Source organism: Mesocricetus auratus, unplaced genomic scaffold (genome assembly GCF_017639785.1).
Source record: "Mesocricetus auratus isolate SY011 unplaced genomic scaffold, BCM_Maur_2.0 Super-Scaffold_100676, whole genome shotgun sequence".
NCBI lineage: Eukaryota > Metazoa > Chordata > Mammalia > Rodentia > Cricetidae > Mesocricetus > Mesocricetus auratus.
Genome location: NW_024429266.1, coordinates 34,344,500 through 34,361,820, shown reverse-complemented (window position 1 = coordinate 34,361,820; position 17,321 = coordinate 34,344,500). Strand labels below are relative to the sequence as shown.

The following is a 17,321-nucleotide window of genomic DNA, read 5'->3' as shown; positions in this document are numbered from 1 at the left end:
TTCAAAATCTTGGTGCCATATGACTGTTTCTCTTTGAGGAAGCTGATCTTATGAGTATCTGGAAATCTGCATCTTCAATTCTAAGGGAGGGACTACTTGTCTAAATGAGTAAAAGAATACTTAGCCAACTTTATGACAATGTATTTTGAGGGTGGAGTACATTATTCTACCTTCTCTACATATAGTAGTTTATTCTTTTTACGTACTTATGCTGTTTCCAGTGTTCTAAAATTATAAACACTGTTGTGCATATGTATTTTCATGTTTGTGGCTTATCTTCAAGAGTGGATTGGCAGAATCTGGGTCAAAATATGTTTAGAGAATATGTTGGTTGTCACATTTTCAGAAGGGCTGTTCCAGCCTGCCTTTCCATCAACAGTGTATGACAATGTCTGTTTCCCACATCTCCAAAGATGAAGTTGGTGACTTAACTGTTTCTGTCAGCCTTCAAGGCGGATAGTATTTCCAGGTTTACAGTTCTCTTAATGTGAGTCTGAACAGTGTTTCAGACATTCAGAATTAATTTTTTAAAGTTTTATTTTCCTGTCTCCTTCCCAACCTCCCTTCCAGAATGACTTGTTCAGGGGCTGGAGAGACAGCTCAGTGGTTAAGAGTGCATACTGCTCTTGCAGAGAACTTGGATTTGGTTCTCAACACCTACGTCTAGCAGTTCTTAACTGCATCTAACTCCAGCACCAGCAGATCCAAAGCCCTCTTCTGGCTTCACTCATAAGCACAGACTTTTGTCAAAGACAGACAGACAGACAGACAGACAGACAGACACACACACACACACACACATACCCCTCTTTCCAAAAATGACTTGTTTATGTCTTCCCTCAAATCCCCCAAGTTTTAAATTTCTTGTATTTTGATCATTTGTTTTTTAACTTTCAATAGTTTTAAAATATGTAAATATTTTCTCAGTTTATTAGCTGTCTTTTTTCTTAGATTATTAGTTTTCTTTGTTGTAGTGTTTTATACTATGCAATTAAAGATATTCTATAAAATATTTTATCATCTTTATTTTGGGCGTATGTGTGCCCCCATGGTATGTACGTGGGAGTCAAGGAACAACTTTGTGGAACTGGTTCTCTACCTCCATCTTTGAATGGGTTCTGGGGATCAAGCTCAGTTCACTGGACTTTAGTGGCAAGCTGATGTATCTTGCCAGCTCTAATAACATTTTTTTCATGGTTATAATCATTGATTCTTTTTATTGCCTCTGACTTTCCAGAATCTACCATGAAAAACTTTCCCTGTACTAATGCTAAAGAATGCCATCATGTTTTCTTTTAGCAATTACATGGTCTATTTTTATTGTCTTCCAATATACAGATCTCTAGTCTACTTCGAGCCATTGTGAAGTGTGATATACATATTTAATTTTTTCCCAAATAGTTCCATAGTTGTCTTGATACCAGTTAGATAAATACCAACCTTATTTTTCTTTCAGGAAATCATTCTTGATTTTTGTAACAGAATCAGATCTCTCTCCTGATTATGCAAGAACCTTTGTTTATATTGTTATTTCCTCTGTCTTAACCTATAATCAGTTCTGTTTCTGTTTTATTTTATATTTTCTACTGAATTGTAATACTGGAATGCAAATAAGATCAAACAAATTAAAGTCATCTTTACATTTATGCAGTTTTTAAGGAATGGTGAATTACTTCACAGTTGTAGAGTAGAATGTTAGTAATAATTAGTCTGAATCAAGAGAAATTCAATTCATTAAAACTATTCCAAACTTTAAGAGGAAAGGTTCAGTATTTGGACTATTCATTTAGTAGATCATCTCGGTTTCTCATGCAAGCTTTCTTATGAAAGAACAGAGACTAAGATGATCTCAAGTTCTGAGTATGGATATTAAGCAAAATAGCTTTAAGGCCTAAAACAGTGAAAAATGGTGGATCAAACCAAGAGAGAGAACACTGTCTTAAAGTGAGGTCTATTAGCTTATTAGTCTATTGGACAGTCTCTCCGAGGAAGCCCCAAAAAGCATTAGGTAATATAATGTGAAAGGCATTTTTCATTGTCAAGAGAGATGGACTAGATGAATTTAATTGAAATTTCTGCCTCTCAAATCTAGGACTCTAAAAATAAGAGTATCACAGATGGAGGGGAACTGGAAACTATTAGTTATTTAATAAAACAAAATTCTTAATGCCTTGAGTGAAATTAAATGTTCCTAAAATTACTATTCTGGATAATGGCAAGCCATAGGTATAACAATAATACAATTACTCTTCACTATTATCTCTTGGGTTATCCTTTCTTCTTTGGTTTATTTTTATACATAATAAAAGAGGAACAGAAAAGGGAAATGGAAAAACATAATGTAGAAAAGATTTTATTAGGCATATTACTTCTAGAGTGTATTTACTAATTGTATTGTTTCTAATATTACAAACATCTGAGTTAAGGTACTAAATTATTAACAAACTGATTCTTAGTCTCCCTTTTATTTACAAACCTCCACATACTATAAAATACTAATATGCTTTATTATTATAAGAAATACATGACAGTGTCTATTTCTCACAGCTTCACTGATGAACTGTATCCATTTTTGGACTTTTGTGGCAAGTACTTTTATCAAGGAAGAACCTTGTCAGCTCCTAGTGACATTTTCTGTAAAGCCAGGTTTATTGGTTCTTTTAACTTTTAACAAGTTTTTGTCCTGTGCTAAGGTTAAAAAATTGCAACTTAAAAAAAAAAGCAGTTACATGGCCTATTCCTATTGCCTTCCTATATTTAGGTCTCTATCCACTTGAAGATTACTCTTTTGTGTGGTGTGAGATTGGCTGTTTTGTTCAGTAGCAAGGTGGATAATGTTTCCAGGTTTACATTTTTCTGAAAAATGGTTGTGTTTGAAAGGTGTTTTATACATTCATTCAGGGTGTGTGTGTACCCCTACCCTTCTCACATACATACACACTAAGAACAACGTATTTAGGGAATGCATAGATGGTTGAGGCAAAGTAACTGTCACAAGTTTGAGGTTTGCTGGGCTATACAGTGAGCTGTAGGACAGTCTGGGCTACAAATGTGAGACCCTGTCTCAAAGAAAAACAAACAAAAAATAAATAAAAGGTGTGAGATGAGGTCAATCAACTTGTTCTTCTCAAGCAGGTTAAGATAATACAGCAAAACATAACAGTCTTCTCCCCCTCTCTCTCTTAAGAGTCTCTCTATATAGCCCCCATGTAGCTGTCCTGGAACTCACTGTGTAGACCAGGCTGGCCTACAACTCACTGAGATCTACTTGCCTCTGCCTCTGGAGAGCTGAGATTCAAGGTTTTTCTTTATTAAAAAATTACATTTATTTATTTGTGTGGATGTGTGTTGGTGTGTTCACCACAGTACATATGTGGCAATCAGAGAACAATTTATGAGAGTTGGTTCTCTCCTTTTATCACACAGGTCCCAGTAATCAAACTGAGGTCTTGCTACTAGGCTTGGTGGTAAGTGCCTCCACCAACTCAGCTATCTTGTTGGACCAAAATACAGTTATCATTCTTTTGCCTATTCTAGAAACAAATCCTTAAATGCCAACGTTTAATCCTTGTAGTGGTAACCTGACAGAATCAGGAAAGATAACCCTACCCTCTTAGACCACATGTTAAGAAGAGTTGTAAATGATTTTTTTACTAACTGTAACCACCTGATTGTAAAAGAAAAGTGCTTCTGAGTAAGAGTGCTCCCACTGACTGCATAAAAAGTAGGTAAACAGAACAGATCATTGGGGTTTGATCTTCAGTTCTGTTGTTACTATTGTCTTTTCTTGTTTGGTTTTTAAAGAGTTGAATGGCACTACATTCCCACATAGCCAACTATACTGTGCGTGAATGAAGAACAAACTCATAGGAAAAACAATCCTCAGGAGTCATTCTTTCTGTCATTATGTTCAGAGGACCTTCATAGAAAGAACATGTTTTCCCTGTTTACTATATTGCACACTTCTTCATTTCTTCATTTAGCAGATCAACGGAAGAATCTTGAAACACTAAAAGTACACAGTGCTGATTAACTCAGAACTATCAGATAATGATGAGGCTACTACAACATAAAAAATTAACAATGCCCTTGCAATTTGTATAGCTTGGACAATAATGAATACCATCTACAGATTTAAGTGAGCTTTCAGAAACATGCTGGGAAAAAGAACAGTCTAGAGTAGGGGTGAGTGTGGTGGAGCATAGCTTAGTGGTGGAGTGCTTTCCTAGAGTGCATGAGAATTTGGATTCAATCCCCAGTAGAACAAAACAAAATAACAAATTCCTTTAAAAAAAAGTCTGTCTGATGTTGAGGTTATATTATAAGGTGAATAAGAAGGACTCTAAGGCTTCTAGAAAAAGCAGCTGCTAAACTCTGTTGACTATATAAAAATGAATAAGATATAGTTGAGTGTTTATTTTAATATATATTAAAATATAATATTCAGATGTATGACTGAGGAATGTTTAATAATGAAAGAGCAAGATGAAGACTCAAAACATTTATCATTTTATTTCTGCATTGTGCAACTAAACTAAAATGTATATGATTTGGTCATGTACTACTTGAGCTACTTGAAGACCTTTAAGAGAGAGTCAAGTCACGATCAAGAATTTCAAGATTGTAAAGTTGGGGAGATGGTTCAGTTGGTAAAGTGTTTGTTATGAGCTTGAGGTCCAGGATTTGAATCCTAGCAACTATATAAAAAGTCAGGCTTGGCCTCAAGTGTTCATAACCCTAACACTAGAGATGTGTACACAGGAGGATCACTGAGTCTTGCTGGCTATCAACTCTGTTTGAATCAGCAAGTTTCAGATTCACTGAGAGACCATGTCTCAAAAGATAAGGTGTGGGCTGATGAGATTACTCAGTGGGTGAAGGTGCTTGCTGCCAAGTCTGATAAGATGACTAGTAACAATCAAGTTTAAATTAAAGAAGGCACTCTGTAAAGAAAGCACTCTGGCAGCAGTGTGAAGGTTAGTGATGTGAAGGAACTGGAGGCTAGAGGTGAGTTAACAATCTAGTGCATTACACAGATTGGCAATACTATTAATGAGTCTTAGTATAAATGCGGGGCAACTGTTCAAAATGCAGGTAAAGAATGGCATTGTACAAAACATGAGCTTGATACCTGAGTTGAGAGGGACAGAATTGATTCCCAAAAGTTGTTTTCTGACCTCCACACAACAGCCATAGCAATGTATGCAAATGTTTGTGATCTTTTCCTCTCTCTCAAAACATAATAAAAATACTGATTAAGTGGGGCTGGGGAGATGACTCAATGGTTAAAACACTTCCCTTGCAAGCAAGAAAACTGGAGATCAGGTCCCTAGAACTCACATAAATGCCTGGTGGACATGGCACCTCTCCTATAATTCCAGCCTCACAAGATGGATTCCCTGGATCTAGTTGTCTAGCAGGACTAGCTCTATCAGTCAGCTCTGGTTTTGATTGAGAGACCCTTCTTCAAAGAAAGTGGAAGAGTGACCTAGGAAATTCACAATATCAATCTTAGGCTCTATATGCATGATCATTCACATATGTGCACCCACACACACACACACACAAACTTGTCTACACATGCTACACACCACATATAAACACATGTGAAAAGGACAGGAAAAAATAAGCTTAGATGGAGAACCACAGAAAATGATAACTGACATGCTCTGACCTTTGCATGCAAATGAACATATGTGTATGTGTACCACTCCCACGTGTTCACATACAAGAACACAGTACACACATACAAAAAAAAAGGGATGGGGGATTTCAATATAACAACCACAAGCATTCAAACCCATGCATGGGCTTTTTAAGTGCTTAGATATTGCACTGGCTTCCTCTTCATGAAGTTGGCCTTAATATCAGTTCAAGGAAGGAATGAGTAACAATGATAACTAAAGACAGTTGATGGCAGTCAGGCTGAAAAGAGGAGATTGATGGATGTAAAAGGATGCAGAAAAGACCTGATGACTTATTTTATAAGATATAAATAATTCTTAAAACACAAAAATAGCTTTATAATAGGTAAAACTTTTTAAAAAATCTACATATAAAACATTGCCATAATCTACTATTTATTTATTTTCAAGTATGTGAACCTCCATGATTATATATATACCATACATGTGCAGGAGCCTGTAAATCCAGAAGATAGCACTGGCTCCTGTGGAACTGGAGTTACAAGCATTTGTGAGGCACCATGTCAAGGCCAAAAACTGAACTTGGATCCTCTTTAAGAGAATTAAGTGCTCTTAAATGCTAAGCCATCTCTCTACAGTCCCTGCTTTATTTAGTTTTAAAATAATGTTATGCTTCCTATTCCCATATAAAAAATATATATGGTACTATTTTCCCAATAGAAGGAAAAATTATAATTTGCATAAAATGAAACTGTTCAAAGCATCAGTAGTGAATACTTAAGAATTTTATAAACGAGAAACAACTATTATATAACAATGTACTTCAAAGTATCTTATTTAATCTAGTATATTAAAATATTGTTTCAATTTGTAACCACATTAAAAAGTATTAGTAAGACTTTATATCCTTACCCTGTCTCATAGACCTATATTTTCATTTTGTAACACCTTTATTAGTATAATTCATATGCCATAAAATTACTCTTCTTAAAGTATACAAGTCAATTTGTGTGTGTATGTATGTATTCATAAAATTGAATTAGGTGTAGTAGCAGCTCATACCCATAATCACAGAACTTAGAGAGAGAGAGAGAGAGAGAGAGAGAGAGAGAGAGAGAGAGAGAGAGAGAGAGAGAGAGAACACATTATATAACCAGCACCATAGCTTAATTCTAGAACTCTTTAATTTCTATAATTCTGGACTTTTCATATACACAGCAATAAAACATGGATTTCTGTTTTGGCTTCTCTGGCCTCTTTTTTGGTAAATGTGGTAGCATATACTATTATTCAATTTCTTCTTATGGGTAATAGTGTGCTATTATATGGATTGACTGTACTTTTTACATCTGTTCTCAGCTGATATTTGGGTTGTGGCTACTTTGTAGCTATTATAGATAGTGAAGATATAAACATTTATATGCATTTTGCAAAGGTATGTTTTCCAGTGGCTACATCCATAGAAGTAGTATTGCTAGGTCAAATAGAAGCTACCTTTTGAAGAACTGTCAAACTATTTTTTTAATGACTGCATCACTTTACATTCCCACTTGCATTATCTGAGAGTTTCAGTCTCTCTGTTTTGATTATAGCTATCCTAGAAGTGGCAATGAATTATCATTTTGATGCGAGCTTCCCTAACAGCTGATGAGCATATTTCAGGTACATAAGCACCACTGTTTACCTTATCTAGAGAACCCTCATTTAGGAGTTTTGTTTGCTTCCTTTTTAACTAACTATCCAATAGTCTGGTGAAAACTACAATGATATTTTAACATCTTAGAATGAAATTCCTTTAAAATGAAATTAGTAGATACCTAATATAAAATATACAAAACAAAAAATCCAGGAGAATGGAAGTAGCATTGGTTACAGAATTAAAGAGCTCTATATTAGAAGGCACCTCAGAGGTATTCTTTAGCAGCAATGCTCGTATCTCATAAAGTTTTAGAGAAAAGGACAAAACCATTCTTTGCACAATGAGCACAATTAGCAAAACACCTAGCAAAACCATGACATTGGAAACATTTTCTTTCCATATCACTAGCTTCTGAACTCCTATATAGGAGGGAAATATTTGATGTCTGATCTACATATTTGGTATGCTTAGTGGATAATGTCATCCTTAAATGGGCATTAGTTTGATACACTTATCCTTAATTATAAAGTGAAAGTTGAGCCTCTCTCCTCTACTGAAGGCAAGGAGAAATGCCTTTTCTTGGGACAAGAGGGATGGTTATCTAAAGAATTTGCTATATATAGGTGACTGCATTATCCTCTTGTACAAGCCTTTTCTCCTGGGTGGGATAAACTGGAATTTTTCGTACTTAGTCTGCTGCAAGTCTATTTCTGAGGATTACCATAGATAGAGGAGTGTTTGCTTCACACCAATCTTTGACTCTTTCAAGTTAGACTCCTGACAACAATTTCTGCCAGGCCTCTTCTCTTCCCCATGTATCTACAAATCTCTAGTCTTAGATTCCATTCTTCAGAGTTATAACTAACCCTATTCGTTTGTCCTGCATGCCAAGATGCTAAACTTCATACTTGAAGGCATGAAAGAAAGTACCAATGTTTGTAGATAAGATTGGCACAAATGAGTTCCTCATATTTTACCAATCGTGAAGGCAAACAATTCTCAATTCCAGGGTGCATAATAGAAGCATCTGGGAATCTTTAAAAACAAAAAATGAACAAGCCCAAACAAACCCACCACCACCACCACCATCATGCTTACCTTTAAGTATCAGTGTATTTTATGAAAGGTAAACTTTATGGCTAGTTAGATTTGAAAACCACTGGTTTGGACAATGAACACTTTCCAGTCCAAAGTGTGCATGAAACTGTGATTAATTTGGAAAAGCCCTTATATAGACTACATAGAAGACACCAGCTACAACAGAAACCAATACCATCTGGTTCTCACAGCGTGGTCCTTAGAAAAGAGATAACATCTTTTTTGATGTTTAAAAAGCTTTTTAAAAGGTTTATTGCCAGGCGTTGGTGGCACACGCCTTTAATTCCAGCACTTGGGAAGAAGAGGCAGGCAGATCTCTATGAGTTTGAGGCCAGCCTGGTCTACAAGAGCTAGTTCCAGGACAGCCTCCAAAATAATACAGAGAAACACTGTCTGGAAAAAAAAAAAAAAGGATTTATTTATTTTATGTGTATAAGTGTTTTGCTTGCATATATATTTGTGCAACACATATGTGCATAGGCTAGAAGAGAGCATCGAATCCCCTGGAACTGGAGTTACAGATAATTGGCTATGAGCCCCCATGTAGGTGCTAGGAACTGAGCCTGGGGCCCTCTGGAAGAGCAGCCAGTACTCAACTGCTGGCCTCTCTCTTCAGCCCCAGTATCTTTTTATACAGAATTTTATTATAGTGTGCTCTTTATTTTCCAGAGGGTTTTTTTAAACCATAGAAAGGTTTAATCATTTGACAATCTCATATTTATATATGAGGGTCATGGTAACAAGAGGGTAAGGAAGATTTTATACATGAATATTAGGCTACTGTCTTAGTTCAACTATGCTTTCTGGGTGTCTTGGTATATTTTTGAGTATCTGAATTCTTTCAGAGCTAAGCTCAAAGCTAATACAAATGGTGCAGCTGTGACTGCATTGTGTTATATAGACAAGGCCAACTCAGATCATTGTGCTATGGAAATGAGAACACTAAGCTGAACACCTGGCCCGGAAAACAAGCAGCTCTCTCTAGTCAATGCCAAATGGATGGTATCATCTAAGCAGAAGTCATACAAAAATCCTAAATTTCAATAGTCACTTTATAAATAGGGTATAAAGAAGGCTGTTCCAAAACCATAGCTTTTACTATTCATGAAACAACTATATCCACCCTTAAGACATGCTTCTTGAATTAAATTTAAGTAGAAATAACTTATTTTAGTCAGTTGTTTCTCATTTCCACCATAAAATCACTTAAATGTCATTTAAGGAACACATAAAATATACAAAGGATGTTTTATATAGAGAAAGCACAAATACACCAATGCAAAAATACACCCTATCAAAATGTTAACGAAAACAAACAAACAAAAATGATCTTTTTAAGCAAAAGCTATTCAAATGATTTTAATTTAAGAATCCAGGACAAAACTCACAACTACCAAAAACATTGTGAACTTGTATATATGCATATCTAAAGGACTCAAAAGAAATATTTTAAGAAACAAATCATTAAATAAATTTCAACTAGTTTTAATTTCCAAATATATATACAGAATGTATTCTAGACATTAACCCCAACTGTTAACTAAAAATTCTCTTTATTGAGGAAAAAAAACTATTTTGAACAGGCACACTCATTTCAAATAATCTCTTTTGAAATGTTTACTATATAGCAATTATTATTTCAATTTACTAGAGACATTATCTATACCAAGAGACTAAATGTGAGATAAACTCATACTATTTGGATCCTTGTGTAATTGTTACGTATGTTATCTTCTCAACAATTATTGATTGGATCTTTGCTATGTGTAAGGTACTGTATATAGAGCAACTGGGGTGGTTTCAAAGATAATCAGAATAGATAATCACTGTTATATGAGAAACAGAGATGACAAACTAAAAGAGGAAAATGAGGAATAAATATGATCAAAATATATTATGTACATGCATGATTTTGCCAAAGAATAAAAGTGTGTTATATTCTAGCATGAAATAGATCTTTTTGAACAGTAAGTTTTATGAAGATCACCTATTTCAAGATGTAAAGTATTCTCAAGTGATCTATAACATACCCAGTTATACTTTAAGAAATAACGAAGACAATTTCATTTTTTAAAAGATTTGAGATGACTTTATCAGTGTCAACTTCTGTATACTATATTACTTTGAAATATGATGCCATGATCCAAGACTACTAGAACATGTTAGCTATTTGCCTGTTTCTTATAATGGGAGCTGATTATTTTAATGGCTAATTTTAGAAAAAATGTCTAGGTGGGGGCTTTTAATTCTCCTAGAAACACATGGCTTTGTGACTTTAATTTTGCCAGTTAGGAGCCGTTTCTTTCCTTCATTATTTCTGATCATTAAATAAGTACATGGTTTGTAAGTAGTACTTGGTCTAAGTACTTCTCTTTCATTGCTTTGAAAGTCCTACTTACAAATGTTTAGTTTTATTAAGATAACTCTTAAATCAGTTGCCAATTTAGTATTCAAATAAGCAAAAATTAAGGTTATTAATTAATTAAAACTTTAAAAAGCCTGAACACAAACTTCACACATAATTTAGGACATATGTCATTGTTACCATAATATGGAGAGCTAGTCTTATTTGTGTACTTTAAGAAAAATGCAAGAAATCGCCATTTGATTCCAGCTAGAGAGTGTGAAAATCAATCTAGTCAAGTGCAACGTTGAATTATGTACATGGGTAGTTTAAAACATCATTGATTATATAATATACTCAGGTACACCTTCAAAAATTTAGCAAAACAGAAAGAAAACCTCTTTTTTCTTAATAATTTAGGATAACTAGTATCACTGTGAACAGCTGCATAATACACATTGAAGTATGATGATGTTCTTCAGAATTACTGTCTTAGTTAGGGTGTCTATTAAGGCAAACTGGGGAGGGACATCACAGTCCATCATAGAGGGAAATAAGGACAGGAACCTGAAGAGGCAGAAGTTGATGCAGAGGTCATAGAGGGGTGCTTCTTACTGACTTGCTCAGTCTGTTTGTTTTCTTATATTCCCCAGGACCACCAGTCCAGGCATGATACCACACATAATGGGGTGGGCCCCCAACATCAATCACTAATCAGACAATATTCCATCAACTTGACTAAAACCAATCTTATGGGACATTTTCTAAATTAAAATTCCCTCTTCCCAGATAACGCTAACAAAACAAACAAACAAAAAACAACCAGCATAACTACTAATACATGTTACATTGGATTGGTTTCCACTTTGTTTGAAAAACAGAAGGCAAAAGAAACATGCTTTTGTTCATTTATAAAAATTAAAATATGTAGCTGTGTCTATAGAATTAAAAGATTTAGACTTACATATGATACTCTTAAATAGCTGCCACATCATGTTTACAATATTAATGTAGCACTCACTTAGTCTATAGAAATCTGTAAAACCTTGAATGGTTCTTACAGAATAGATATGAACAAACTATACCCACTCTTAATGTGAAAGAGGTAAGTATACTGTTCTTCAGAGTTAACAGAAAAACAATGTCTACTTGTGTTAACTAAAATCTGTCACACATGTAAAAAAGGTTCTACTTACAAGGCCATCTCAACTTAAAAGGATTGGAATAAGAACATATTAGTTTGTCTACATTAAGAGGGAAAAGAAGTTTGGTTGTTTTTTTTTTTTACAAATAGAAAAATTTATTTCTATCTTATACTGATTTTTGTTGTACTTATAATAATGACCAATCTCTTGAAATATTTCTCTCCAAATATGCCTTTTATAACACTACAAATTTTCATATGTTCACAAAATAGATTCATTTCTTACCCAATACTTAAAGAGAAGAGATGACTTAAAATCTGAGTTACTTGAGGCTGGCAAGATGGCTCAGCAGGTTAAGGCCACTCAAGTCCGATGACCTGAGTTCAATTCCTAGAATCCATATAGAAGTAGAAGAGAAGGGGACAGACTCCACAAAGTTGTTCTCTGACCTCTACATGTGCATCAGACCAAAAGTACACAAGCACGTGCACACGCACATGCACGCACGTGCACACACATACACGCACACAAAGTTATAAAGTAGTAAAATATAAAAATATGATAGAATATGAATATATGATAAAATATGAATATATATATATATATTTGCAATAAGATAGAAAGGCTGCACCTAGCAACCAGCTATACTGCTCTATTATAGTCTTTCCATTTCAGTATGCTTTTGGCAAATATTTGTACTTAATATTAATACATTTTTAGCTAATAAGTAGATTAAAGGACACCTGCAAAGATTTGCACTCTATAATTCAGAAAAATTCAGATTTAAGGTACTTAGCTATATTTTTAAATTAGCCCACAAGCAAAATAGTTTTCCTTAAAATCTAATAGACCTCATACTGGATATGATTCATAATCAATAGAAACTTATACTTCTGGCCTTTATCCTCAGTATTGCAATGAAATTCTTGAGAAACTACATATACAAATATACATATACATACATACATACATACATAAAAGCAATACTTACTGGTACTTTGAAAGGGGAGGTATTCGCAGTGTCCATGGAGTTGGGTTTCTCTGAAGTGCTGGTCCCTGAGATGCTCCGTCTGCGGGGGGACCTTTCTGCTGGCACCTCTGGAAAAAGTGGAAGGAGTAGAAACCTCATGAAGGATCCACAATTTCAGATTTTCTCTAAACTATAAAATTATTATTTTTTCACACGCAAAAAGATGTTTTCTTTAAAGGTCAACATATTTTAGGTATATTTGTGATGTTTGATTTATGGAGATAAAGAAACTTGGTCAGGGTTACGAATCTATTCTAAGACACAACTTGTGTTTTCATCTGTGCATGTACAAGAAGCAATTTTTCCAAGATACAATATGTTTAAGGTTTCCAGGTTCACGTAATAGTTCAATCTGGTATCATATGGCTCTACTTCTCTATCAGCCATTTAGAAGTTAAGTAAATCAGAAATTACTCATTATTTTGTGAACCAGAAATACTAGTGTTGTGCATGATTTGGCACTGCTTATGGAGAGGTCAAAGTTCGGTTCTATACATACGATTCACCAGACTGTAGCAAAATCTATGAGAAGACTGAAAGGTGCTGCAGGATAAGAGAATATACATGCCTATGCAGATATAAAAATAGAGCCGCTTCTCCTTGTTCTGGCTATATGACCTTATTCACATCTTACTCTGAAATCACAGATCTGTTCAAATGACCTAACAAGATGAGGATTCTGCAAATGATGTGATCTCTAATTTAACAGCAATAAACTACATTAACACTATATTTTAAAGGGGTTTTTCCATAGTGACAAATACATATACACATGCACACACAGATATTTATACATATTATACCTTTATCACAACTGCTTCCCATTTCCACTTCAACTGACAGATAAGAATCCAGCTTCTCAGATAACATTAGATAATCTCAACATGGACAAGAAAAAGCAAAAAAACAAAAAAACAAAAACAAAAAAATCCTATAAAAAGTATTCTGTGTTATCTTCCAGATCTTAAAAAATAAAGAGTAAACCGTGACTCCGGAGACTGACATTTTGATTCCTGCTGTTCTGCCTTTAAAAGATAAATGCAGCTTAAACTTCCATTTCTGGCCTCCTGGCCCCTGGGATCCGTGCTACTTCCACTTAAGAGAAAGCATTTTTTTTTTCTCGTGCTCCCTCCCTGCCTTGCTCTTCCCCCTCCCTCCCCACAGCTTGCAGAGAGCGAGCGAGAAAGAAACACACAGGACTGCAGCTATTCATTCAATCAATCGTCTGACTGCACATCCTCATTAGTTACTTTTAAGCTATTAACAGGCGCCCATTGCCTCCCCTTACTTACAGAAAATTTCTCTGTATTACACTAATCCTCAGCAGAAAAACAATTACTGACATTTAAATTCGGCTAGTGTTAAAAGGACACCATCTTACACAGACCCAGTAATGCACACAAATCAATGCTGCCTAAGAAAAGCCAACTGGAAGTGCTTACCCTATCACTGTTTGCATGCTGGATACAGGTCTTCTTTCATCTCCTTGTGGCATCTTGACCATTAAGATATTAGCCAAATTACAATATTCCTAACGACTGAGAAGTTGATACCGCAGCTTATATGCCTGCAGTAGAAGACAGTTCCATGATATTGCCGTATTTTTTAAATTATGACCAGTAACTGCGTCTCAGTTTCTCTCTAACCATCAGTGGATAAACGAGTCTTAATGTAGGAAGTCATTTTCAGAATTAGGCACACGTGACTTCTAGCATCCATCTCTGAAAGACGGCAGTATAATTAACTCAGATTCATGGGAATGGCACAAAGGAATTTAAGCAAATCAGCTTGTTGGAGTAGACCACACAGCAAGACCTTCAGACTTCAAGACATGACTTTAAGAGTGATGTATTCAAGTCAGGTGATTCTAAAGTTGGGAAACAAGACAGGCAAAGAAAGGAGCTGGCAAGACAGGAGAACATCTCCCATTTTCTCTGATAATTATCTAAAGAGGTTCGGTAACTTCATGTTAAGATACAGATATTTTAATAATAAAATAAGTTTAATTAGCTAGGATAAAATGATAGACTGAAACAGTCTCTTCAAGGTGCAATGTTCTGAATAACAAAAAAAAAACTGAAACCCATTTCCTCACTTCCAAACATCTAATTTTAGTTTAGGCTTATGAACTCATTAAGCAAATATATTTCAATTCTTTAACTGTGTGAAACTGTATTGGCTAAAATGAGTAACTGCATTTCAAAATCCAATAACTATGGTTACTTAGCATACTTTTTTATATCCATATGATAAAACAAACAGCTCTTACAGTTTACAGAACTCTCTTTAGTTCCAGAGAGAATAAATTATTATTGAAGAGGGAAAGTAACTCAACCAGTAAAAGGAGTGAGTACTTTATTCTACTAGTTTCTCAGTCCTCTACAACATAATTTACCTCTTGATATAGAATAGACCCTTGAATGACCATGTGTTTTATTTCTCACAAAGGTCGCTCCCCTAAAGACCAATGTTAACTAAGAAGTCAACATGAGGCTGATTGACAGCTTGCTGGATTACTAAATCACAGGAAGGTTCAAGTGGTTCCTGTTCTCTCTCTCTCTCTCTCTCTCTCTCTCTCTCTCTCTCTCTCTCTCTCTCTCTCTCTCTCTCTCTCTCTCTCTCTCTCTCTGCTCGCTGTGTGTGTGTAAGCACCTGTTCAACGCAGTTGATAGAGGTCAGTTTTGTGAAGTTCAGAGGAAAGCAAAGACTCAAGGCTGTTTGTGTGATATTTAGTACTAACAATTTGAGGTTTCTGATCAGCTGGGACTGAAAACTTGGCTGTGATTAGCAAGAGACCAGTACCACGAAAGTGAAGTCTTTGCTTTACTAGGACAATTGATGCTGGTTAGCTGAGGCTGAAAAACATTGAGGTACAATCTTCTAGGGTCAGCACACAGCTGTAGTTCAGGGGAGCCAAGGCTGAACTAGACAATATGTAAGAGTCTTTCACATGTTTTGGTGGCATGAAAGCTGCAAGATGGAAAGTATTGGGGAAGTATCGTGAGGGTTGGCATTGTAAGAGGCCAGCAGAGGACACTGGTGAAGGTGCAGTTAGTTACAGTTGAGTCCAGAACATACTGGAGATGCCAGGACTGTGGGATGACCTCTAAGGACAACAGCAGGTGTGGAATGCAGTTTGCACCTACAAAACAAGCAGTGTGTGATGTGGATGGTAATGCTGGAGAAGTGGAGCATCCCAAGCCCTTGGGCACCCAGAAGATCCTGTGTGTGTTCCAGATGTTAGACAATGGTGCTTGATGGCTTTTGCCTTGATCAAATTTTAACTGTGTTCTGGGTCTTCCCTCTTGGAACAAGAAATATATAACCTTTTATTGTACTGGAGCCTGCAATGGAGAGACTTTGGACTTTTAAAGAGATACTGGATTTTTTAAAGAGCCTGAGCTTTTATTTTAAGTTTCCAATACCAAATGTACCTCTCATTTTTAGTGATAACAACCAGGCATTTTGATAATGACAAAAAATAATGATACTGCAACACCAAGTCATCATTTATTATGATTTATTTCAGAGAAATGTTTTTAATGAATTACATCTTCAATCCAGACAATAATCCTTTGGAACTGGAATTATCCTCCCAATTTTACAGACACAGAAACAAGATGTTCTAGTACTCTGCCTGTGTCTGCCCAGCAGGCAAGAGGCAAAATGAGGATTAGAACCCACGCAGTCTGCATTTAGAGCCTGTGCTTTTAACCACCAGGCATGCTATCTTGTTCTGTGTGTTTTACATAATAGGCTATAATGGAGGGGGAAACCATAACTACAGAAACTCTGGTTTCCTTATTTGTTCCTAAAGATAACTAAAAAAATTTAACAGTATGTTCACAGTTTTTTGCATTTTAAGGAAAACTAAGGCAAACATACTAAGGGTTTACTTCAAACATGGCCTATCAAAGATTCAATCCTGGAATGTTGATGCTGATAAGGATCTCCTAGTTCAAGATAACACAGAGCTGAGAAACTGAGACAAAGTGGAAGACATTTAATAACAAAGTGTAACAGTGAGGACAGAAATTCAACAAACAGAAGCCAAGTGCTAAATAATACCTAAAGCTGGCTTTTTGGGGGGGGCATAGATGATCAGAATTGAGACTTCATCTTGATGGAATTTTCCTGTAATGAATACGAAATGACCTCATCTCTTTTGATTAATTTTAGTTTGAAGTCTAATTTGTTACATATTACAATAGCTACACCAGCTTGCTTCTTTAATTGTAAGGTCTTTTCCCAACCCTTTACTCTGAGGTAACATCTGTATTTGAAGTTGAGGTGTGTTTCCTGTATGCAGCAGGATGGATTCTGTCTTCATATCCATTCTGTTAGCCTGTGTCTTTTTATAGGTGAATTAAGACCATTGATATTGAGGGATATTAATGACCATTGATTGCTGATTCTTGTT

General features: G+C 35.4%; 1 protein-coding gene across 10 annotated transcripts in view; it reads right to left on the bottom strand.

Annotated features, from left to right (window-relative positions):
- Window positions 1-17,321, bottom strand: part of Rasal2 (RAS protein activator like 2) — a 254,408-nt gene that overhangs the window by 75,908 nt on the left and 161,179 nt on the right. For 8 of the 10 annotated variants that reach the window (XM_013114316.3, XM_005071319.4, XM_005071320.4 and 5 more), the window contains one exon: window positions 12,863-12,969. In XM_013114316.3, coding sequence (XP_012969770.1) covers window positions 12,863-12,969 — 107 coding nt within the window. Of the gene's footprint in view, window positions 1-12,862; window positions 12,970-13,704; window positions 14,021-14,343; window positions 14,830-17,321 lie in introns of those variants that run through there. The other 2 variants (XM_013114321.3, XM_013114319.3) reach the window with 2 other exon arrangements.